This window comes from Carettochelys insculpta, chromosome 3, assembly GCF_033958435.1.
Source record: "Carettochelys insculpta isolate YL-2023 chromosome 3, ASM3395843v1, whole genome shotgun sequence".
NCBI lineage: Eukaryota > Metazoa > Chordata > Testudines > Carettochelyidae > Carettochelys > Carettochelys insculpta.
The window spans coordinates 140,601,842-140,628,128 of NC_134139.1; the positions used below are offsets into that span (position 1 = coordinate 140,601,842).

The 26,287-nt window shown below is 47.1% G+C and overlaps 1 protein-coding gene across 1 annotated transcript in view; it reads left to right on the top strand.

The window, feature by feature from the left end:
* Window positions 1–24,746, top strand: part of LOC142010494 (gamma-aminobutyric acid receptor subunit rho-2) — a 54,241-nt gene extending 29,495 nt beyond the window's left edge. Inside the window, exons 3-9 of the mRNA XM_074988848.1 lie at window positions 5,606–5,673; window positions 8,901–9,124; window positions 13,132–13,214; window positions 13,762–13,902; window positions 14,240–14,392; window positions 15,813–16,009; window positions 24,324–24,746. Coding sequence (XP_074844949.1) covers window positions 5,606–5,673; window positions 8,901–9,124; window positions 13,132–13,214; window positions 13,762–13,902; window positions 14,240–14,392; window positions 15,813–16,009; window positions 24,324–24,632 — 1,175 coding nt within the window. The 3' untranslated portion in view covers window positions 24,633–24,746. The remainder of the gene's footprint in view (window positions 1–5,605; window positions 5,674–8,900; window positions 9,125–13,131; window positions 13,215–13,761; window positions 13,903–14,239; window positions 14,393–15,812; window positions 16,010–24,323) is intronic.
* Window positions 24,747–26,287: the final 1,541 nt, after the last annotated feature.

Here is a 26,287-nt window from a genome sequence, read left to right on the forward strand (position 1 = left end):
GGGTGTCTCCAAGACACTCTGTGCTGTGGCTTGGTTTGGAAAAATGTGTTTGTGATGCACAGATTGTGGTATGTGCCAAGTTTGAGAAGATACTGTCCGTTTTCATTCATTTTTCCCACACCGAAGTGGCCTAAGCAAGAAGGCCATGAGTCACGATCGGCTCCAACTCTTGCATTGAAGCCACCCAAAATGTACAGTTGTTCTTGAGTAGGTATTTGCACTATGGCAGCACTAAGCATGTCATAGAACTTGTCTTTTACTTCTGGTGCAGCATACAGGGTTGGAGCGTAAGCGCTGATCAGGTGGACAGTACCGGCGCAAGTTTGAAGTATGACCGGAAGGAGTCTTTCTGATCCGCCCATGACTAATTCCACCATTTGTAGAAGGGTGTGTCTGATGGCAAAGCCAACACCATGCTCCCTGGGTTCTTCTTGGGCTTTACCCTGCCAGAAAAAGGTGTAGTCCTTTTCCTTTAGAGGTCCCGAATCTGCGAGTCGCATCTCTTGCAGAGCAGCAATGTCAACTTGTAGCCCCTTCAGTTCCTCATTGATGACAGCGGTCTTTCAGGTGTCGCTGATGTCCTGAAGATCTTCAGTCAAACTGGTCAGCATGGTCTGCACATTCCAGCAAGCAAGCTTAAAACTTTGATGGTTTCCTTTTCTTGTTGATTTTCTTATTGGTTTGCCTGGTGCTCAAATTTCCATCACTTGTCAGGTTTGGGAACCTTAAGCCTCACGCACCCAGTGAGGCAGGTGAACTGTGTGGCGGGACAGTACTCTACTGGCTGGGGGCTGCCCAGCTTGAGGCGGGCAGTGACTGTCCAGTGAGATGCGACGATCTCTCCCACCATCGAAGGCAACCCCTGGCGCTCGTTCTCTATGCCAGTCGATCAAGAGCTTATAACATAAGAACATAAGAACATAAGAATGGCCATACTGGGTCAGACCAAAGGTCCATCAAGCCCAGCATCCCATCTGCCGACGGTGGCCAATGCCAGGTGCCCCAGAGAAGGAGAACAGAAGACAAGTGATTTATCTCCTGCCATCCATCTCCTGCCCTTGTTATGAAGGCTAGGGCACCATACTTTATCCCTGGCTAATAGCCATTTATGGACCTGACCTGCAAAAATTTATCAAGCTCTTTTTTAAACCCTGGGCAATTTTTTGGGACCCTGGGCTGCCCAGACACCAGTGTTCCCCTCTCGGCTTTACTGATATAGTCCAAAGGAGAGAATAACCTCTACGTCTGGTACCAGCTCAGCTGCAGGAGTTGCCGGGTCAATGCCAGATGTTGGCACGGAACCTACTTAGGACTCCCCTCCAGATTTTCTGTCAGGGTTTACTCCCTTAGCCTTGCTCCTTCCCAGGATAACCCACAAGGCAGTGGGGCATAGAGAACATGGGTAACAATCCCACTACCTCTTGCACCTCCCTGGCACCACGTGTCCCCAAAGCTCCCCATGGCCTGATGACCTCCACACCTCCCCAGGACCCTCTTCCCCATCCCTCTGCCTCCCATCAGCTACCATCACCCCCAGATCCCCCCTCCCCACCCCCTTGTCCCCCATCCACTCCTATGTCCCCCCACTTCACCACACTGCCACCTATCAGCTCTCATCGCCCCCAGATACCCCTTCCCCCATCTTCTCCGCACCTGGCTGTGCGCTGCTGCAGCCTCACGTCCTCCAGAAAGGTGCCGATCTTGCAGCCCACCCACACCCTGGCTCCCTGCCAAAGCTACCAACTCTTCTTCTGGCTGCGGCTGCCCTCGGAGCCCCACGGAGCTGCTGCGGGACGTGCATGCAGGGATCGCAGGACTGGGACTGGAAGCCCAGGCAATCTGAGCTGGGCGTGCCACCACCAGCCTCTGTGGGTGCTGCCATCCGCACAGCCATACCACACGCCCCCAAACCACATGCCCACCACCGACACCCCTTGGTCTCGCCCCCCCGCCTCCCACACTCCCCCAAGCCCACTTGCGTCCCGCTGCCCACACTGCACCCTGGGGGCGGCGGGTCCCTCAGCTCCAGCCAACAGTTGGGAACGCCGCCGCCGTAACCATCTTGCCACCCCTTACCCCTGTAGAAGTAACTAGCTCCCTCTAAACTCCCCTCTCAAAACTCCCTCCTGTTAGCAACCACCCTGTTTGCAAGCACCCAGTTGCAAGCTCCCTGGTCGCCTGCCAGCGGGGTTTAAAAAGCTCTGGCCTTCCTGAGAGCCCTACCTTCTGACTACCGCTCAGCCAATCGGCACGCAGAGTTTAGATTTCAAACCTAAACCTAATCAAGGCTAACAGCTTCCAACTGCCAGCCTGAGCACATGGCCTTATATAATATATATAATATTGATTATAAAAATAGCACTTATAGATCAAGACTCCATTGTGCTACATGATTTACAAACATGGAGGGCATAATGGTCCTGGCCTGGAACTGCTTACAAGATATCAAAACATAAAGACAACATAAAATTCTTTCAAGCACAACTAAAGCACTGCATAACGCTATCGGCTTCAAATTAGGGACAAATTAAACACTTTTTGCCTAATTCTAAGCACACCTGGATAGAGAAATTTTGAAAGTTTGATCTGGATTGAACTTCTTTGTGTTCAATGTCAGCTTAGGAGAGATTGTGGAAGAAGGAGGGACAGGAGAGACTGTCCACAATGGACAAAGAAATGCGAGAGGAGGAGGAGGAGGAAGAAAAATCTATTAAAAATAGGGTATAAAATGAAATGAGTAAGATGAGCAAGATTTCAACCTCAGAGTTGCTGTTTGCTGTGAAAATAGTGCAGTTGCTAGTGGCAGGGGTGTTTTGCTTTTATTGAAGAATGATTTCGTGCTTATAGGTTTTGTGGATTGTCTGGCTGTTCGTCTTAAAATGACTAAGAAAAAAAGCTTACTAAAAGTAGTCTCCAGCAAGTGACTACAATTTAACAACCAAAGAAACCCATGACAAATTGGAACCAGAAAATGTCAAAGAGCGATGAAAAATTCACACAAAATGCCTGGAGCTTGCCACATTCCTTTTGTTATCAGCTATGCCAAATACGGGACACCTGGCCTCCTAGGCTTGGGGGACTGCTGTCCCATGTCATGGCTGCAGGGATGCTGGGGATGGAGGCCATCAGGGATAGGGACAGCAGCTTTCCAGAGGGGTTAGGAGCCTGCTGGCTGGCAGGCACAGGGGGATGGGGGCTGCAGCCTCCTGGGTGGTGGGGCTGGAGGCGTGAGGGATGGGCGCTGCAGTCTGCCACCCTGCAGGTGGTAGCTCCCCAGCTGTGTGGGGTGGGGTGCCATGGGGGAGGGGGTCTACTGGCTGTGGGATGGTCTCCCTGGGTGTGGGGGCTGCCATCTGCAGCTGCCAGGAACGGGGCTGCTGCCACATGGAGGGGGAGTTCCCCCGGCGGGGTTCTCCCTGGCTGCGAGGGTACTGCCCTAAGGCAGGGCACCAGGAATGGGGCTACCATGGGGTAAGGTAGTGCTCTCCAGCTGTGGTGGTGGCTGCCCCCAGCTGCCAGGAAAGGGGCCGCTGCCCCACCAGTGTGGGGGGATTCCCTGGCTGCGGGAGCTTCTGAGGCTGTTAGCTGTTGTGTTGAAGCTGTGTTGCGGGGCACCGGGAATGGAGCTGCCACTCTGTGAAGGGGCTCCCTGCACCCCCCCGACACCCAGACATGAGGGGGGTGACACTACCCCCCTACATACGAAGGGTTGTCTCTCTCTCCTGCTGCCTGCCGGTCAGTATGTGCTGCACGTGCTGTCCAGCACCTGCTTTCTTGTTACCTTCAACCAAAAGCAGGAGGCGTCTGCACTGACCAGGGAAGGGCAGCTCAGTGAGGTGGTGAATGTGTGGGAGGGGGAGGCAGAGACAGAGTGCCATGTGTGTGGGGGGGGAGGCAGAGACAGAGTGCCGTGTGTGTGTGTATGTGGGGGGAGGCAGAGACAGAGTGCTGTGTGTGGGGGGGGGAGGCAGAGACAGAGTGCTGTGTGTGTGCGGGGGGGAGTTAGAGACAGAGTGCCGTGTCTGTGTGTGGGGGGGGGAAGTGGAGACAGAGTGCTGTGTGTGTGGAGGGGAGGCAGAGACAGAGTGCCGTGTGTGTGTGTATGTGGGAGGAGGCAGAGACAGAGTGCCGTGTGTGTGTGTATGTGGGAGGAGGCAGAGACAGAGTGCTGTGTGTGTGGGTGGGGGGGGAGGCAGAGACAGAGTGCCGTGTGTGTGTGTATGTGGGAGGAGGCAGAGACAGAGTGCTGTGGGGGCGGGGGGGGGAGGCAGAGACAGAGTGCCGTGTGTGTGTGTATGTGGGAGGAGGCAGAGACAGAGTGCTGTGTGTGTGTGGGGGGGAGTTAGAGACAGAGTGCTGTGTGTGTGGGGGGGGGAGTTAGAGACAGAGTGCTGTGTGTGTGGGGGGGAGGCAGAGACAGAGTGCCGTGTGTGTGGTGGGGGGGAGGCAGAGACAGAGTGCCGTGTGTGTGTGTATGTGGGAGGAGGCAGAGACAGAGTGCCGTGTGTGTGTGTGTATGTGGGAGGAGGCAGAGACAGAGTGCCGTGTGTGTGGGTGGGGGGGGAGGCAGAGACAGAGTGCCGTGTGTGTGTGGGGGGGAGGCAGAGACAGAGTGCTGTGTGTGCGGGGGGGAGTTAGAGACAGAGTGCTGTGTGTGTGTGTGGGGGAGTTAGAGACAGAGTGCTGTGGGGGGGGGGAGGCAGAGACAGAGTGCTGTGTGTGTGGGGGGGAGTTAGAGACAGAGTGCTGTGTGTGGGGGGGGAGGCAGAGACAGAGTGCTGTGTGTGTGCGGGGGGGGAGTTAGAGACAGAGTGCTGTGTGGGGGGGGGGAGGCAGAGACAGAGTGCTGTGTGGGGGGGGGAGGCAGAGACAGAGTGCTGTGGGGGGGGGAGTTAGAGACAGAGTGCTGTGTGTGTGTGTGGTGGGGGGAAGCGGAGACAGAGTGCTGTGTGTGTGGGGGGGAGGCAGAGACAGAGTGCTGTGTGTGTGGGTGGGGGGGAGGCAGAGACAGAGTGCTGTGTGTGTGGGGGGGGAGGCAGAGACAGAGTGCTGTGTGTGTGGGTGGGGGGAGGCAGAGACAGAGTGCTGTGTGTGTGGGGGGGGGAGGCAGAGACAGAGTGCTGTGTGTGTGGGTGGGGGGAGGCAGAGACAGAGTGCTGTGTGTGTGGGGGGGGAGGCAGAGACAGAGTGCTGTGTGTGTGGGTGGGGGGGAGGCAGAGACAGAGTGCTGTGTGTGTGGGTGGGGGGGAGGCAGAGACAGAGTGCTGTGTGTCGGGGGGGAGGCAGAGACAGAGTGCTGTGTGTGTGTGAATGAAGTAATACATGGTACATTTAAAAAAGTTGGGACACCTGTCTGAGACCTAAAATATCACACTGTCCTGCTAAAAATGGGATGGATGGTCTCCCTGGTATCAGCAAAGGACAGTGTTTTCTTCCTCTTATTTTCCTGTATCTTCACTGAGATTTCTTTAAAAAGAACCAACCTTTATAATGGGCTGGGAAATTACATCGTTCAAAAATGTTTGGAACACTCCTTATAAGGGTAACTAGAGTCAGATAATATAAAGGGGTAGTATTTACTTGTCTAAATCTCATTCTATCACAGGTCCTGCCATTCCCGTTGGGGTGGATGTACAAGTTGAAAGCTTGGACAGTATTTCTGAGGTTGATATGGTATGTAACCTGTTTAAAGTCTTGCTTATTCTTAGTTGGGATAAGTCACATATTTGACTTTCAGTTTAATGGTGAGATGAAAGCAAATGCAGTAAAAACAACTCTTAGCCACTTTAAAGGGCCCATAACTAGAATTCAAGTCTTAATAAAGACAAGAATTGTTCACAGAGTCATGATGTGGTCTTCAGATGAAGACGATTAAAAGTGCAAGGGAACAAAGACCTTGAAAAGAAAATGGGTGGAATCTTGATTGATATGCAATAGACAGGAATACGTACAATTGCCTGCAGTGCTCATTTCCCTGTACCCCATAGCTGAATTACAGAATCATAGAATCCTAGGATTGGAAGGGACCTCAGGAGGTCATTGAGTCCAGCCCCCTGCCTAAAGCAGGAACAACCCCAACTAAATCATCTCAGCCATGACTTTGTCAAACCAGGACTTAAAAACCTCTAGGGATGGAGATTCTACCACCTCTCTGGGTAACACATTCCAGAGCTTCACCACTGTCCTGGGCTATGTCTACACAAGAAGGTTATTTTGGAAAAAGCTGGGCCTCTCTTGAAAACACCTGCTGAGTGTCTACTCACAAAATGCAGTCTCTCAAAAGAATGCCACATGTTCTCTGGTGGCCCTCTTCCGCTCCTGGATGAGGAAGAGCACCTTTTTAAGGAAGATTCTTTCAGATAAAAGCATGTGTGGATGTTCCAGAGACTTTTTTTGCCAAAAGAGCAGTCCTCCATGGTGCCAGCCAGCTGGAGCTGGGAGACACCCTGGCCAGCGCTATCTGAGCTCTATGCACCCTACATTGGACCACCTTAAAGGTGCAAGGAGCCCTGGAGAACCCATGGCAGGAAGCTGAGAGCATGGAGGCAGCAGCTCACTACCACATCCTCACACCCACCCTCTGGAGCTGAAAGCCAAAATATGTCCAAGAGCCAGCAGCCCCATGATCCCCATAAAACCGGCCAAGGGGTCCCAGGAGTCTGCCTCAGACACCAAATGGTGAGTCCCCTCCAGGACCAAGCCTGAGCTCCATGACCTCCTGGGCCTGTGGCAGGATGAGGACATCCTCTGGGAAACCACTGGGAAGAGGTGGAACACCCCTTCCCATGCCCAGCTGGCCACTGGCTTAGCAACCCAGGGACACCCAGCCTGAACCCTGGAACAGGTATGCTCCAAGGTCAAGGAGCTGTGGCAGGGGTATGCCAGGGCCAGGGATGCAGCCAGTGGTCAGGTACATGACCCTGCACCTGCCTCTTCTATCAGGATCTTCACAGCCTCCTTGGGGGCGAGGAGAGCTCTCTCTCCTCTCCTCCCACCGCACCCTCCTCAACACTGTGGTACAGGAGCCCCGTGCGGCGACCGAGCAGGAGCCAGAGCTGGAGGAGGACCAGCGCAGTATCCTGCAGCACCCAGAACTGGAGCCAGAGCCACCCTCAGACCCCACGTCCAGTGAGGGGACCCTTGTGATTGCTCTGACCTTGGGATCCTTGAGCTGGGCCACATCCAGCAGGGCATCCCTGGATCTTGTCAAGGGAACCTCCAGTAAGTACCCTGCACATTGCACACCCCAGGGCAAGGGGGGAGTATCTACCCCTGCTCTGGATGAAGTGGGCCAGCCACACCCTAGAAGGCCATGGCTCCAGGCTCGCAGACATGCTTGCAGGTGGCAGTCAGCACCCACTTCTGCGGATAGGTCTGTGAGCTACACACGCAGGGAGAGAGTTGCGGGGTGTGTGTGGGAGGCCCAGACTGTACCCAGCACATGTCCCATCCATGTGGGGATCCCTCAAGTCCTGGGATCCCCCAGGGCCACAGAGCCATCGGATGGGGGTCAGGGAAGCTGCTGCCCATGGCGGATGGCGGGGCATGGCCCTCAGGACTGTGCTGCAGGACTGATGTACTGTCTTCCTCTCCCTTTCCATCCTTATAGCTGTGCTGCCTGAGGGCCAGCCAAGCCCCAGCACACCACCTGGACTGGCCAGCCCCATCCAGGTTGCTGGGAAGTCCAGAAGTGATAAAGGAGGGGGCCAGGGCACCCCCATCACCAGTGCCCGGAGGGCCCGACAGTGTGCCGCAGATGGTGCCTCTGCCTACACAGCTGTCCTCTGCTGCCAGAATGACCTGTCAGAGCGGCAGCTGTGCTTCCCCCTCAGAGGACTAAGGCCCCCACCCCCTTCAAGTTCAGATATCCCCATCCCCTGTCCCAAGCCCCCCAGTGTATGTAGTTACCCCCCATTCAATACCATACAGAGTCATTAACACAACTGTTGTTTTGCACAGAGTTTCTATGGTTCAGTAAACATTTTGTTTTTTCAGCACCTTTGTGTCTGTCGTCATTGCGGGGGGGCAGTGGATAGGTGGGAGGGGTCATGGTGAGGATGGGGTGGGGCTGCGGGCCGGAGGACCCTGCAGGGGGTGCCCTGGGAAGGGTCACCGGGGGCCACAAGTGAAGCTGTCCTGGAGGGCCTCCTGGATCCACGCCCCATCATGGTGGGGTTGCCAGTCAGGGGCCGCGGCCGGCTGCCTGCACCCAGAGCTGCCCTGTGCTATCCACCCCAGAAGTAAAGTCTCCTCCTTGTCCTCCGCAATGGGGGACATTGTGAACCCAGATATCCAGGCATGCAAGGAGACACCTGAACTGTGCCGTCAGGTGGCCGAAGGCACACTCAATGTAACCTGCCTGGCTGAGCTTGAACAGCCCCAGGGTGGGGTCCAGGTGGCCTGTGTACGGCTGCATGAACCAGGGCTGCAGTGGGGTAGGAACGAAGTCTCTGCTCTACAGCCTGGGCTGAGAGGCAGCTGGCTTTTAGCTTATGCAATAGATTACAGGGCTTTAGCCCCTAAAGTTGCAGGTTCATTCTCTCCTGCCAACGACCCAGGTTCATCGGCCTTACGTAAGGAATACCTGCTACAACTTGTATTAGCATTGTAGTCACATCCTGCAGTAGTTGGTAGGAATGCATTCATACCTGTATGTTACTCTGTCAGCATAATATAGTATACAAAAACATTTGAGCTGTGGAACTTTCCCAGAATGCCTCATTTCTATGAGAACTCGTTCTTGTGGAATTAGTCTGAGGAGGAAAAGAATGTTTAGCAGAGAAGAGGTTCAATCTCTGTGAGACATACTAACCTAACAATTCCCTTTCTACTGTTTCATGGATATTGAAGGCATCACTGTGACACACTTTCTTTCATGGTTCTCTTTCCTTGCAATGCAGGACTTTACGATGACACTTTACTTAAGGCACTATTGGAAGGATGAACGTCTCTCCTTTCCTAGCACCACTAACAAGAGCATGACCTTCGATGGCAGGCTGGTGAAGAAGATCTGGGTTCCAGATGTCTTCTTTGTGCACTCCAAAAGATCATTCATTCATGATACAACCACTGACAACATCATGTTGCGTGTGTTCCCAGATGGTCATGTGTTATACAGTATGAGGTAACCACATGCTTTAGCTCACAGTCTGTGAACAGCCATTTATTGTTTGTTCAGCTCTGTTCTGATTTGCTGAAGGCAGGAATTTACCATTGTGACTTTCTGCAGCATATAATGAGGACAACTGGACAACTGTGTCTGGTCAGATCTCCAACCTGGGCTTCCTTTTCTACTGTTATGCTGTGAGGACAATGGCTCCTGGTCCTGCTCTTACATGGCTGCTCGCATGCAAAATCACTTCCAGCTGACTTACATGTGGAAGTTACACACCGTTTTGAGGGAAACATGTGGGTTTAGATAAAACAATAAAACAAGTTTATTAACTACAGAAAGATTTTAGGTGATCACTAGTAATGAGGCATAAAGTCAGATGAGGTTACAAAGAAAATAAAAGGCAATATGCAAACTAATACATAAACTATATGGCTTCAAAGCAAAGGTTTTTCTCACCACAGTCTTACAGCAGTCTGTACTGGTGGAATGTCCATGACCCCTCCTCCCAGTCCAGTGATGGGATTCCTTTGTCTTTCCAGTGTTGTATCTGCCATGAGTAGAGAGGGGGTGGAGGTGGAGAGGTGATTTGGAGGCCACTGTTTCTCTTTCTTACACCCTTCTCCCCTCCTTGAGGATTATTTCCAGCTGGATTTCACGTGATAGACCATCTGTTTATATGGAAACTCTCAGCTTCTCCATTGTCAACATGTAAAGTTCTCACTTATATCCTTCTTCTTACCAAAGAATGTTCTCTTACCTAAGTGATGATCCATAATATTTCATCTGATTATTCTGATAGTTGTCTGGGCCACCAGTGTGCCCTTTGCCTATGAAAACCTGGTTTTGGCCTACTTTTCGTACTCTGGGCTGGCTATGTTGCAGTAATATTATACAGCACAGTCTTAAAGCAACTTTACAAACACTGTTGGTGCATGTATTTTACCAGGACAATAATGTTTAGTACTGTAAACAATGAGTTTTCAAATGATACCTCGAGGGTCTACTTTATACAAAATGTATCATGGTCTTGTAACATGGGGTGAACATGGGCAGCAGTCTGTTATGCATCTGAGTCAGATTTGCTGATGACAGGAATTATCATACAGAACCAGGCAAGTAGCTTGTCTGTTCCAGTGTCCTGTTTCCAATATGGATCAGTACCAGGTTTTTCAAAAGAAGGTGCAACAAACCAATTGGTAAGAGATTATAGGATTATCTGCACTCAGAGAAAATATTTTCCTAACACCCAGTGGAGAGAGAATAGCTGTGTACATCGTAAGTGTTTGTCCTTCATCAATATGAGCTTTAAACTAGGTTCTGCAGTACACCTGAAGGTGACTTCCAGAACTGTCCATTTTTGCTTCAAATTTGCTTGTGAAACAGCCGTCTTCTTCATTTTCTGTGAGCATTTGCACATCACTATCAAGTGTTTATCAAAGTTAATTGAGGCTAAAGTGGCTTCTTAAAGATGCACCATAATAGCTGATTCTCAGGCAGATTACTGGCTGAAAGAATTTGGAGGGAATATCCAGCAGTGCATCAAGGACTTTGGTTCCTCCAGATGGATAAAATATGCTGTAAAATACAGCCCAGATAGGCAGGAGAACCCAAGAGCTGCAGGGCTTTGCAGAGTTCCTTTACGGCCAAAGGGATAAAAATCAGTGGGTTTAAATTAAAAATTGGATTTTTTCAATTTAAATTTGATTTTGATTTGGATTGGTTTAATGTAAATTAAAAACGGGTGTGTTTTTAAAATATACCAATTTCAAATTAAATGTGAAATTAGGCTCATTTATGCTAAGGCCTAAAGTTAAAATAATCTATTGATATGATTTAATTTAAATAATCTATTGAAATAATTTAATTTAAATAAAATATTATTAACCAATATATATTTGCTTGCAAGGTTTCAAGAAAGCCAACCCACTTCATCTGCTGGAAGTCACTGGTGAAGCCCCTGAAACCAGAATTTGCCGAAGTGCCAAGCCAGCTTTTGACTGCAAATAGCCATTTCTGCAGCAGCAGGGAGAATGTTTTCTTCATTTCAGCTTATTCAACTAGTTCAATTAATTGACTGACGAATTCAAAGTTAAGAAACCAGTGGGAATTGAAAAATCAGGAAAGCTCATTTTGCCTCTTCCAAGCTATTAATAAAAACTTGATGTGAATGAGGACCACTAATTCTAAATGCTCACCAGACTTGGTGGCCAGAAACGATCAGTTCAATTCACTAATTACAGTTAATACTGTCTTTAATAATTTTTTTGGTTTGAAATGCAAAACATGCTTTAGTAAGCTTAGGCTGCATCTACACTACAAAAATAACTTCTAAGCTGCTTACTTCAAAGTAAAAGCAACTTCAAAGTTGAGCATCTACATACACCCTACTTTGGAGTTACACTTCGAAGTATGGCACAACTCCATTCCCGGGAATGGAGTAAGGACTTGGAAGCTGGGTTCCCTGCTTCAAAGTTAACTTCAAAGTAAGGGAAAATGTGTGTAGACTCTCTGCTGGCTACTTTGATGGCAGATGGGAAGGAGGAGAACAACAAGCAGGCAGGGTGCGTGTGTGAGGAAGTGAGCAGTGGCTGGGCATGCAAGCAGACTAGTGGGGAGGTTGATTTCTCCTGGGCTATGGACGCCAACTCCGTGGGTGCTCCAAGACTGGAGCACCCAATTGAAGGAATGGTGGGTGCTGAACACCCACCAGCAGTGCCCCTACTAGAACCGCCCCCTGCCCCAAGGCCTCCTGGCTGCTGGGAGGCCCCACCAAATAGCACCTCCACCTCCCTCTCAGACCCTACCTCCTGCTGCAGGTCAGGTGTTTTGTGGTGCCTGGAGGCTTGGTGCTGGGGGAAGGAGAATGAGGTAGGGTACAGCATGCTCAGAGCAGAACTGAGCAGGAAGAGGCCGGCCAGGGGTGGAATGGGGGGGGTCAGAAGAAGTGAGATGGAGCCTTGGGTGAAGTGGTGAAGTGGAGTTTGGAGCCTGGGTGTCACAGGGGAGAGAAGATTAAAGACTCAGCACCTTTGCCCTGGACTCTGCACTTCTCTAGAGGCCTCACAAACAGGACTTCAAAGCAATCACTCATATCTGGATGGTTCCTTTTGACTCTAGAGCCTTCCCACAGATCAGTTCACAAGAAAAAAGCCCCTCCTGAGTCTCTGAGAAACTTGTTACAGAATAGGGCTGATTAGCCTCAGATTTATAAACTCAAGATGGGATTGTTTCAGACCCCGAGGTCAGATGTGACTTTAACAGAGGCAAATTGTACTACTTGCAAAATGGCTTCCATCCACTCCCTCAATAATACTCAGCCCTCGCAGTTTAAACAAGATTGATCCAGCGCCAAGAAAAGCAGCTTTCCCTAATAGGACATAAATTGAGGGGCCTTTCATGCTTATGTTGCTGATTTATGCAAGAGGAACTCAGGCAGGTTTGTTGTGATGACTGAAAAAATGTGAAGGCAAAGTAAGAGAAAAAGCAGCAGCTTTGGCCATGCTGAGCATCAAGAAAGCCTAATGCTCTGGAACCCAGTGAAATAATTTTCTAACTAAGAGAACTGCTTTACTATGAAGAAGAGAGTCAATAAAACACACTCAAATACACTAAATATATTATTATTGTCTGCTGTTTGGATTGCAATAGTGTCCAAAGGCCCAGCCCTGTTATAACAGTCCCTTGAAGCTACTCTAACAGGACCAGGAGCCAAACTTCTTCACACAAAACATGCAAATCATGAGCATGATGAAGCAGTGTAAGTCACATTTGCTCCTTCACATGGCCTACACACAGCCAATGGGGTCTACATCTGAAAAGCAGGACCTTGGTACTGATTAGGAACTTTCTTAATTCTTTTATGGTGCCACATTAAGCAGTGTTTCTGTTTTAAAGCCAGATGATGACTTTTATGTCTTTAAAATGTATATTTTCTGTGCCCATGTCACATTTCCCCTGCTGTCTCCAGCATACCAATGTGTCTCTTAGGAAGTGACTTTCCCTGTTTGGAATTCTAGGATCACGGTGACAGCAATGTGTAACATGGACTTCAGTCGATTTCCCCTGGACTCACAGACTTGTTCTCTGGAACTGGAAAGCTGTAAGTTCCATGGTGTTTTTAGCTTCAAGTCCTCCTTAGCTGACTATTCTACACCAAAGCTGTGTTAAGGCAGACATGACCATGATGTGATGGCTTTGGTTTGGCTTTTTGGGATGCTACAGTACATCATATGGCAAGATCCTTATTTATCCTACTGTCCATTAATAAAAACCATATTTATGTGGCATTACTGCATTCCAAAGATGTGGCTGAGTTTCAATTTATTTTCTGCAGATAAATTGACCTGCATATTTTCCAGAGTTCAATGTTATGTTCCACACATACTTCCATGTCCCTATTACCCTTTGCTTTATTAATTGTCCTAACTAGCATTTGTGATGTTCCCCATCTGAGATCCTGATCCTGCACCATAATCCATTAAACATGGACTCCTGCACCAACCAGATCTCAGTGGGGACTTATCTCAGCCTTAGACTTATCTCTGAATCTCATTACTATGTTCCTTATCCACACATATTTGCTTTGTATACTAGCTGTTTTCATGAAATGCCCTAAAGCCAAGTGACATTGTCTTTCTTTCCTCTAGATGCTTACACTGATGAAGATCTGATGCTGTATTGGAAAAATGGGAATGAATCCCTGAAAACAGATGAGAAGATTTCCTTGTCTCAGTTTTTGATACAAAAGTTTCATACTACTTCCAGACTTGCTTTCTACAGTAGCACTGGTATCATTCTTTAGAAAATGCTTTTATTGTTCTTTTGGTTCATTCTCATATATTTATAGTTGAGTGTCAGACATTTGCCAGGTGAAATTTAAATGAAATTTCTGTAAGATGTGCTTAAGTAATAGCCCTTGTCTCTTTCCATTTCCCCTTGTCATCTTCGGTATTAGAGATCATTAGTCTATGTGCTGTGAACAAACTGCAGGATATAGAATGCGCACAGGCGCATATATACAATTATAGGTTGTTTACATTTATAAATACAGGATTTGCTGAAAGATGAAGCAGCTCTGCATATGTCATTAAAATGCTTTTCATTCCCCCTTTTTTCTCCCAACAGGATGGTACAATAGATTGTATATCAATTTCACTTTATGCCGCCACATCTTTTTCTTCTTGCTGCAAACCTATTTCCCTGCCACTCTAATGGTCATGCTGTCATGGGTGTCCTTCTGGATTGATCGCAGAGCTGTACCTGCTAGAGTCTCATTAGGTGAGGGCAATTAACATCAACCATGAATGCGACAAAACCTTTGAATTTGGAAGAGATGGGAGAGGGGGAATTTGGTTTAATTTGTTACACATGTATTTTCCTACCATATTTATTTTAGCTGATTATTAAAACACTCAAAAGTCTGTGCTTTGTCTTATGCTCTTCAATGTTGAATTGATCCTTCTTCATTGAGAAATCTTCTGAATCTGTACTTATATCAAAAGAGAAGATGGAGCTTTATTTTAAAAAGAAAAAACAAGTAAAGAAAAAGAGATTCTGGCATTTGTAAACTAGTGAATCAAGATTTCTAATTATAAGCCCAATCTAGCAGTCCTGAAATCATGGTAGTCAATGTGAATTTTATGTAATTCAGGACTGTTGACAGTTCTTTTGTTTAAAAAAAAAGGAAACTGATTTACTTAGATTTGAATGCTTTGGTCACAGAGAGACAGATGTAATCAGAAGTATAGCTTATTTCTCTGAGTATTGAATGTATATGACTTCCTATTAATGCAGAGTAAAAATGTCAGTCCCAGAACTACATACTGTAATAAGCCTCTGAAGAAAACACTAGAGTCTGTTCAAGTTGAAGAAGTTCACAGGTTTAGAATGACCTCATTAAAGTCACTCAGAAGCTTCTTGGCTATGCCACTCAATTGCCATATTGTGAAAATTAGGAAAAGTATTTTATTTTTATCACTACAGAGCACCTTTTCTCTGTTTGTATAAGCTATACCAGAGAGTGAGAGAGACAGATGTATCTGCAAGCTTATCTGTAAAACTTTTACTGTGGCTAGAGTGGATGCCATTCAGATTTTTTTCAGTGTTCTTAGCTACAGATGAGCACGTGATGGCTTTTCTGTCATGTCATGCAAGACATTTCTATGCTCCTGTACAAGATTTCAGAGCAATGGCTTTCACTTTTTGAGACAGAGAGTCCAATCAAGTCCAATTCAGTAGTGACCAAAAGTCCTTAGTCATTGACTTCTGTTTTGTGACTGTAAAACAATTTGGTACTCTCAGTGAGCCAAGAGTCCTTGTTACCATGGGCAACCTGAAGGATAGCTAAACCAGAAAGAAATTACTAAATGACACTCTAGGCTGAATAATTTTCTCAGTCTAAAGAGGGCTGAAGCATCAGTTCCTAATTTAATACTGGAGTGTTAAACAGAATCACAGGGGAAGTGGTGGCTGCTCCATCACATTTAAAAATGTGACTAGACAGAGCGCTCCACAACACAGTGCAAAGAAAAATTCTGCCTTGTGAGACAACTAGACACAATGACCTAATGCATCATTTCTACAATCTACGAATGGTGCAGAGGACAGTAATGTACTTTGGGACAAAACTAATACATAGTAGATGTCTTCTGATCTATATTTGGCATATGAAGTACATTTTTTGTGGGGCCTTTTCCAGGGATAACCACAGTGCTGACCATGTCAACAATCATCACTGGCGTAAACGCCTCCATGCCTCGTGTTTCCTACATCAAAGCTGTGGACATTTACCTCTGGGTCAGTTTTGTGTTCGTCTTTCTCTCAGTCTTGGAATATGCAGCAGTGAACTACCTGACCACAGTGCAAGAGCGGAAGGAGAGGAAGTTGAGAGAGAAGGTGAGAGAGTGTAATGTTCTTTATATTGGATGCTTTTAAAAAAAAGAATGGAAAAATGTATTGTGGGTGATCTATTTATCTACAATGATGAAGCAGCCACTGAAGTGCTGATACCACAAAAACAGGAGTTGGTCTCTTTGATGATTGCACAGAGGGCAGAGAGAAGAAAACAAAGATCAGAACTGAGGTTGTGTGCAACCTGGACTTTGGCAGACACCATAGAGGCAGGGCAAGAGTGGGGAAATCCAGACTGATATTTCCTTCTGGCTGCCCTAATTTATTTTTAAAGTTACAGCTAATAGAATTTTTAAAGTTACAGCTAATAGAGTGAATTAAAGTCCCCCAACTCATAGCTGGGTTCAATAAAGGCAATAGTAGAATTGTTCCTTGACACAAAACGCACTTGAGGAACAGTCTTCATATTTGTTGTTTTAGTGTGCCTAGAAAGGACATGGTACTAAGTGGACCATTTTTATGGTTTTCACTCATGTTGCTGGGAAATGTTAAAGAATCTTTTAAAAAATATTCCTGTCCTACTAAAACCCTACTTAATGGCTTTTTTGTACTTCCTTTGACATGGTTGGTATCCCCAGAGTTTGCGTGTATGTGTCATTTTTTAATCAGCCTTTTCCTCAGTCCTAAATCTTCTAGATCTGTCATGAGCCTCCTTCACCTCATACTTCTGCCAGAGTCCAATGGCTTCCAGTTAGCTTTCCTCCATTGGCCCAGTTATGGAGTTTGAGGTCTTAGACTCCAGTTTCTGTCCCTCCAGATGTCACCTTGATTCCATAATTTCCTAGTTATGCAAACATGCTAACAATATCTCTTATCTGTCCCTCCATTTACCATCCCATCCCCTTGACACTGCTAAGGTCACTGAAGAAGCTGCTCACAACTCCTGCCTTTTCTCTCCCTTACCTCACTCTCAGATTCACTCCATTCTGGCTTTCAACCTCTCCATTGAAGCTGTTTGCACCAAGGTCTCCCATGACCTCTTCTTAGTCAAGTGTAGTGTACTTTACTCCATTCTGATTCTCCATAAGCCTTCTGCAACCTCCAGTCCCTCTAATAGTTGTCTGCAGCTTACAATGCACTGCCTCCTCCTTAATATCATGTCCTCTCTGGACATTTGAGAACCTATGCTTTCTTGGTGGCTGCTCCTCATCTCACCTACCATTTACAGAAGTTCACAAGGCTCTATTTGTGGTGTACTTCTCTCTTTCTTCTACATTTTATCACTGTATGTCTTCATCTCTTCATATAACTATTATCTGTATGCTAATAATTCACAAATCTGTCTTTCCACTTGACCTATTTGCTTCTGTTCAGTCCTGCATATCTCAGTGTGTCCGCAACACACTTTGGACGGTTCATTGCTAAAACCCCCCCCACAAAACACTGCTGAAACTGAACTTTTCATTTACTCTTCTAAACTTTCTTTTCCTTAGCCATTGCCATTCACCAAACTATCATCTCTCTGGACTGTGATTGAAGCTTCAAGCCTCAGGGTCATTTTTGACTCCTTTCACTAAATCACACCGCTTCTTCCTTCCTATTACAAACAATAGGATGTTTCTTTTTGTCTGTATCCCTACTATCTACCACCTTAACTACTGAGGCAGGCCTCTCTCTGATACATCTTCATTCTGTCCAAAATGCAGCTGCAAAAGTTGCCTTGCTGACCTGATGGTGACATTTCCTTTTTTGAATTCTTCCACCAGTTCCCTCTATCTCAAGTTTAAACACCACCACTTTGTGCCTTGTCTTGTTCTACACTGTAAGGGTATGTCTACTCTGAAATAAAGTTGAATTTGGCTGCATCTACAATATGAGATAAATTCGATATTTAATAAATTTGAATATTTACCTTTGATATTATGAATTCAAATAAAACATCCACAAAGCTTCTTGAAATTCTACCCACCTTTTTTCCATGTCAAATCTCTGCATCCCCACTGCCCCATGCAAGTTAGACAGCGTGAGCACTGCATTGTGGGTACCTATCCCACAGTGCCTTAGCCCCAGTTGCTTGTAGGTGTTTCATGTTGGAATCTCAGAATTCCAAGCACTGTCCCCGAATTCACTGCATCACTAACCACACAGAAAAAGAACTAGGGATCACGCCCTTTCCTGCTGCAGCATTCCAGCACAAGCATGCATCTACAGATGTTCCAACTCATAGCACAGATTGTTTTGGCAACCACAGCGGCAGTCGTGCAATTTGCCCTTCAATTCCAAAGATCAATGACACTTGGCTAACCTATGGGTGCTGCTGCTGCTGCTGCTGAGGATGGTTTGGAAGAGCAAATCTCCCAACTGTGGTCCAAGAACTCAGAGCTGACATGACTGCATTGCTGACAGTGGAGCAGCAGTTTTGGACTCAAGAGACCAGCACACATTGGTGGGATCACATCTTTTGGAGTCCTGGGACCGACCAGCAGTGGGTGCAGAACTTTTGCATATGCAATTCCACCTTTATGGGATTTTGTGATGTGCTGGTGCCCACCCTGAAACACAGCAACACAAAAATGAGGCAGGCTATAATGGTTCAGAAGTGAGTGCCAATTGCACTGTAGAAGTTTGCAACCCCCAACAGTTACCAGTCGGGGCAAATCAGTTTGGAGTAGGGTCTATGGTGACGGAGGTGGCCCATGCAATCTGTCAGCATTGCCTCAGGACGACTGTGACCCTGGGAGATGTACAGGCCATAGTGGATGGCTTTGCTGCCCAGGGTTTTCCTAATTGCAGTGGGCCAATAGATGGCATGCACATCCCCTTCATGGCCCCAGCCCACCTGGCCTCAGAGTATATTAATTGAAAAGAGTACTTCTCCGTGGTCATGCAGGTGTTGGTAGATCGCAAAGGTCATTTTACCAATATCAATGTTGGCTGGTCAGGGAGGGTTCATGACGTGCACATATTTCAAAATTCGGGACTTCTCCAAAAGCTCCTGGATGGGACTTTTTTCTCTGACCGGAAAAATCAAGATTGGCGATGAGGAGATACCCATTGTTTTAATGGGTGACCGTGCTTACCCTCTGCGTCTCTGCACGATGAAACCTTGCACAGGAGCCCTGGGTCCCAGCAAGGAAAACTTTAATCGCAGACTGAGCAAGTGCAGAATGATCATGGAATGAGCCTTTGAATGTTTAAAAGTGAGATTCAGATGTTTATTGACCCATGTGGGCATTTCTGAAGCTAATATCCCCACCATTATTACAGCATACACTATTTTGCACAACATAGGTGAACTGAGGTGGGAGACTTTCCTGTCTATCTGGAATTCTGAAGTGGAGGCAATAGGCAGGACTTACTCTCAGCCATCTACACAACCATCCACCAGTAACCACGCTCAGGCTACAGCAATAAGGGACGCTTTAAAAAACAGCTTTATGACTGATCTGTAATGCACATGCTACTGATGTATTTCTCTGCTGTAATGCCGATAAATCATACCGTGCCATAATGAATGAATGATTTTACTTGGTGGGAGGGTGCTAAGTTGTAGGAAATAGAATGCATGTGGCAGGTAGATGTGCCTTCAGCACCCACCCACCGAACCCGCTCAGTTCCCACAGCCGCGTGTCTGCTGCGGACCAGGGAGTATCACTTGCCCACTGTGCCTTCAGCAGCACTCACTCTCCTCCCACCTGCCCATTCTGATTTGTGTTCCCCCTGCACCCCACCCCACCCACTTCTGCAGGGTAAGAAATCACATCAAGCTCAAAGGAATGATTTTAAGTGAGGTTTGAGTGGCTGGGAAAAGAAGCCTTCCCAAGGGTGCTTGAAGAGCCTTTTGCAGTGGCCCTTGGGGCTGGAGCAGCTGGGTAGTCTTGCCCTCCCTCCCTGCATGTGGGGGTCGTGATGACGGCGGGGGGCACCTCTCCTCAGTGGACTCCAGCCAGTGGGTGTCAGCTGCTGCCCTGATGGGTTGGGAGTGCCTCTGCAGCTGAAGCAGGGAGTGCAGTCTGGTCAGTCACTGCTGTTACAAGCTTTGCTGTGACCTCAGTCTCCTTTGCTGCAGCCTCAGTCTGCTTTGAAAATTGGTGCTCCTGGAGGTCAAGCATTGTCTCATTAAAGTTTACTTGACTCTGATACCATTCAGCTGTACTGTGACACCACTGAGCAGTGTCCTTTGTCAGGTTCCTGTGCTCTGCCACTGTATTTTCCGTATGCTGCAGGACTAGATCCTGTTTGCATTTCCTCCGTCTTCTGGTTTTCTCTGGAACACTGGGCCTGGAAAATGAAGGTCAAAATTAAGATACAATTCACAAAATGTGCTTTGAAGTGCACTGAATGGGTCTTTCTGTGTACTGTCACTGAAGGACCACCTGGGTTATTAAGGAAGGGACAGTAAGTGTGCATTTCACAATACATCACTTACCCAGCACATTGTTTTGTGGACAGGGTAAGTTATAAGCAATTGTCCTCTTTTGGTGGGAATGGGAAGGTCTGCAAAGCAGGGGCAGCCTCTGGGTGTCTTGGCTGGGTGTCCTGTGGCAATGAAAAATGGACAGCTGTGTGTGGGGGTTCAGTGTACAATAAAAATAGTGTAAAGGGAAAAAAAATCCAAAGAAAGGCTGGATGTAAAGGGACATGGAAGGGGAAAAGTCCAGCAGAGTCCAGCAGCAGTGTGGTGTGTGGGAGTCATGAAAAAGGGACATGGGTGGGTGTGCGTGTTGGGGGAAACAATGCAGAGCCTGCAAACTGAGTTGTGGGTAAAGGAGCACCCCGCTGGCTGCTGCAGGCAAATGTAAAGGGGCAGGAACAGTGTTTTTTTTTTTTTTTTTAAAGAGAATTCCTGTGCTTCAGCAGGTTGCTAAAGAAGACATCACCCTCCTAAAACTAACAGATATGGAGAAAGAACAGCTAGTTCTGCTGTGTGACCAAAAGCCTGGAAAATTTGCTAAAATGCTGTGTAGCGCCATGACACCAGATCACTATCTGGTTGTCAAGCGTGGCAAGGTGTGCTACCATGGAAGCCGAAACAAGTCAGGCCTGCCCAAGAACCTTGTGAAAAAAATACAAGAGTGCCTGGATGAGGCCTTCGAGGAGCTCTCCAAAAAGGAGAAGCACTTCATCCCACGAACCATTAACGTGCTGTTCTGAGGGGCACAGAAGCACAGCTAGCAAACCTGTACCTATACACAACCCTTTAGCTATACCCACCCACAACCTGCTTCTAGCATGCAGAATAAATACTCACCTGAACCGCTTGCTCCAGGGGGCTTGGGGTCTGGCGTGGAGGTGACCAGTGTGGAGGGCTCTGGTTCCAGGTTGATGGTGAAGAGCTCCAGGTTGTCTGGAACAATTTCCGCTGTCATCTGCTTCTTGCTCTTTTCCTCCTCTCCATTGCCCTCTTCCTCTGGGCCACTCTGCTTCTCTGGGCTCACCCTGAACTCCATATCAGGGCCTCCACAAGTGTCGCAATTCAGTCTGTGCTCCATGCTGGGGTTGCTCCCCATAAGCACGTGGAGCTGTTGATAATAGCAGCAGGTCCATGGAGCAGCCCCTGACCACTGGTTGGCTTCCTGGACTTTTTGATAGGCCTGATAGAATTCTTTAACCTTCACCCGGCATTGCATAGAGTCTCGGGAGTAATCTCAGGTGGCTGTCTCACGTGCCATCTGATCATAGATGGCCACGTTTCTCTTGGCCACCCACTGGTCTCCCCAAATGGCAATGAGATCCAGAATCTCCTGGTGGGTCCAAGCTGGGACTCTCCTGAGAGCCTGAGAAGTGCTAGTCAGATCACTGCCATGAATGCTCATGATTGCAGTATGGGGCTACCAGAAATTGCTACTGATGCGGTTCGATAGCTACCAGTATGGTGCAATGCGCTGCGGTGGCCAAAGGGATTATTTCATAATGGACACCATTTATATTTGCAGGGCTGGGCTGCTAAATTCCAATTTAAATTTTAATTCAAATTCAATCCAGACTTCGCAGGCTTACTTTGACCTTCTTCCTGCACAGCTGGCAGCAGTGCACAATGAAGCGGCCATACTTCGAGAGTCACCATGTAGCTTTGTGGGATACATAAGGGACACTTCTGGAAGCTAACAAATTGGAATTAAGCAGATGGTGCACCTACATATGCATTGAATCAAGCTTTTAAATTCAAAATTGACACTATACCTGGCCTGTAATATCGATATTTTGTAGTCAGTATTACGGCTCAATAAATTAAGTTAACAGTATGAAGACAGTCACGTTTTAATATCGAGCTAATGCCTCTCAATTTGAATTTATCTCATAGTGTAGATGCAATCTTAATCAAAGTTGAATTTTTAACACTGGATTTTATAAAGTTGAAGTTGAGCATCCTCAGCTGCCCACAAAGTCAACTTAATTCATCCCCACTAATCGCCAAAGTTTGACTGTTGCAGCAGTGCATTGTGGGAACCTATCCCACAGTTCCCTGAGCCCTGTTGCATTCAGGGCTTTTTCACTGCTGCATTATGGGAAAAAATTCCCGGCAAGTGGTTATGGGAGTGTGATATCATCCTACACTGCATTACCCTCAAAACAAATGGCCAGTTTTCAGAAGTCTCATTCTCCAATGATACATCATTTGGGTGATCTGAATCACAGATCTTTTAACAAATGTGCCTTGATAGCACCCACTGTCATCTTCCCAGACTGAATTGCCCTCATTCCCCTCCCTTTAAGCCAAATGGCCAATTTTCAGAAGGAAATAAGGAAAAATGGGGAAATCCCAGAGGGTACTGGTGTCCAGTGGTTAGCATCACTCAGAAGAAGAAGGAGGAAAGACAGAGTGCCTTGCTTTCTAGTGGTTAGGCTCTCTTACCCTGTTGAAAATCGGTGGTCCCCTGGGGAAAGAGCACCTAGAGAAATGTGTACAGCAACCACAAGGATTTGTCCTGCAGCAATCATCTATGCACCCTGCCACTTGGTGCTTACTGCTGCGTCCTGGACTGGTCAACTGAGGGTTCAGATGTTAAGAATCCTGATTTAATCTTCCTCCATGATATTGTTTAAGGGAAGGAGGCTTGAGATTAAGGAACAGAATGTGGCTATTCATGGACAGCCAAGAATAAAATTACATTTCAAAGATCGGAAATCATGGACATCCATCTCTACCTACTTGCCCCCAACCCAAATATAAAGGCCTTGTCTACACTAGCCAAATGCTTTGAAATGGCCATGCAAATGGCCATTTTGAAGTTTCCTAATGAAGCACTGAAATACATATTCAGCGCCTCATTAGCATGCGGGCGGCCGCGGCGCTTCAAAATTGACGCGGCTCACTGCTGCACGGCTCATCCAGACGGGGCTCCTTTTTGAAAGGACCCCAGCTTCTTCGAAGTCCCCTTATTGCCATCTGCTCATAGGAATAAGGGGACTTCGAAGTTGGCGGGTCCTTTAGAAAAGGAGCCCCATCTGGATGTGCCACGTCAATTTCGAAGTGTCGCAGCTGCCCGCATGCTAATGAGGCGCTGAATATGTATTTCAGTGCTTCATTAGTAAACTTCGAAATGGCCATTTGCATGGCCATTTTGAAGTTTTTGGCTAGTGTAGACGTAGCCAGAATGTGTTCTAAATACAGTTTAAAGCTGCTGCTACACTAGCATTCTCCTGTCAGAGGTGCCACGGTGATGAGGCAATTCGAAGCTGGCTAATGAGATGCTATTGTGCACATTCAGCACCTCATTAGCATAAAGGCAGCCGTGCACACAGACTTTGAACTGCAGAGTGACAGTGAAGAGGGGGACAGCTTCGAAATAAGCACCCCACTTTGACATTCCCTGTACTCCGATCTAGTTCTGTGGGAGTACAGGGAATGTTGAAGTGGGGTGCTTATTTTGAAGCTGCCCCCATCTTCACCGTCAATCTACAATTCAAAGTCTGCTCATGCAGCCGCCATTATGCTAATGAGGCGCTGAATATGCACGTTAGTGCCTCATTAGACTGCTTCAAATTACCTCATCACCATGGCACCTCTGAAGGGAGAATGGTAGTGTAGCAGCAGCCTAAATTGGGTTGTAGCCAAAAAGTATTCTAAAAGAATCCTGTTACTGATGGGAACAAGCCATTTAGAACAACTGTGTTGTAGCCTAGATTGGAAGTGTACCACAGCTCTTGTGAGAATACTTGAACTATGTGCGTTGACAAGCCAAATCATTGTGCTACAACTGGAACTGAGGCAATAGTCTCTCTTTCCATATCACAGATGAACTATTATGTGTAAGCTCCAGATTTAACAAGCTGTTCATGAAAAGGGTCTCATCTTTGCCTCCAGTCTGATCTTTCAGTGTTTGATGATTGTTTTCTCGTTTATTTCTGTTCCCAGTTTCCGTGCACATGTGGAATACCTCCTACAAAAACTATGATGCTGGATGGAACCTACAGCGAATCTGATGCCAACAGCCTGGCAAGGTACACAAGAAGCCAGATCGTGATTGAGGAAGAAAAGCAAGACAAGATGATGGTTCATTTGGCTATGAGCAGTGAGTCTAATTCATCGCGAAAGAGAGGACTGAAAGGCCATGTCGGCCTCCGCATCATCCAGAACACTCATGCAATAGATAAATATTCAAGATTAATATTCCCAGGCACCTATATATTTTTTAACTTGATATACTGGTCTGTCTTTTGCTAGACATACTGAGGCAGAAGCCCTTACAGGACTAAAAGAGTGTTGTTGTTTTTTTTTAAACGTTCACTTTGGCTGTTAAACTAGGAAAGCAATTCTATTGTATTTCGGGAGCATGCAGCAACAAGCGCATCCTGGGGAATTTGGTGCATCAGTTACTCTGTATGGGGCACCCACATCTCTTCACTACTTTCAGATGTGTCTCATCTCTTGGTTTATCCTACAACTACTGGATATATTTTTGGGACTGGGCAATGGTGATGGTGCCTGATGTGCACTGGGGCACAGATCCTGAAGTGTATTTAGGTGCCAACGCCCATTGAGTTCAACTGAGTTAGGTACTTAAATACCTTTGAAAATCTGAGTGAGGGCATTTACCACAGAAGAATCACCCAGCATATGTTGTTGGAGTAAAGAGTTCCAATGGCTATACTGGGGTGCCTGAGAAAGGCGACTGTTAGGCTCCTTAATAAGTACTTAGCTTTGAAATCTCTCAAGTAAAACAGGGCTCTGTTTAGAGCGGTTTTTCACTTCTTCCTTGGCTCAAACAAATGGCATCTTTTCAGGACACAAGTCTCCAAGCCGGTCGTCAAAATCCTGCTGTCCTTGCACAAACCTCCCTTTACATAATTGGGATTTCTGCCTGAGTGAGATCTTCGGAATACAGTCTACCAAGTCTGGGCACTTAGTTTGTTTTGAATGAAAGAGGAGGATACATTGTAAAGTGAACCCAAGAAACCCCTGCAATGGGGCAGTATAAGCTCTGGAGCTCCTTTATAATGAAAACTTAGAAGTTTAAATAAGCCTGTTTGCTCCCAATGAATTAGACTTGGTAGGCAGCCAGTGTTCCCTCTAAGCTGAGCACTTGAGTGGCCACCCAGCTGATTAGAAGACTGTGTGTTTCTATGGTGGTGCAAAGCTGCGCACACCTTGAGGCACATAAAATTTATTCTGCCCATGGATGGAACAAGTTAGTGGGAACGCTATGGAACATTCATTGTGTGTGCTATCCCTGCTAACGGAGTTGGAAGGGAACCAACTGGAGCCTTTCATTAGTGTACAGCATGGGTGTCCAACCTTTTGGCTTGCCTGGGCTGCACTGAGTGAAGATAGTCTTGGGCCGCGTACAAAATATATAATATAGTTAATGTATATAAATCACATAATAATGTTAAAAGTTTACGATCTTGTGGGGCCGCATTACTAGCTGTCCAGGGCCGCAGGATGGACACGCCTGGTGTACTGGAATGGGGAATTTATCCACAATTGGCCAGCTCTTTTTGCTTCCTCTCTTCATTGCTCAGGGTAGAGGGCACCTTTCCAGGAAATCAAAGGCTGCCTTTATTTCTAATAGAAATGTGCAGCCCTCAGAGAAAATACTTCTCAGCGTGCAGTAGTCCCTCTCCAACAGATCTTCTATACTCTGTACCTCTCTTGTTTAGGCCTCCTGGATCAAGAGGGAAGTTGCCTAGAGAGGTGGTAGATTCTCTGTCCCTGGAGGCTTTTAAGTCCCAGCTTGGCAAGGTCCTGGCTGGGATGACTTAGTTGGGGTTGATCCTGCTTGAAGCAGGGGGCTGGACTAGATGACCTCCTCAGATCCCTGCCTGCCCTAGGATTCTAAGTTGCATGCCACATCTTGTCTTGGCAGGTGCACCTCCATG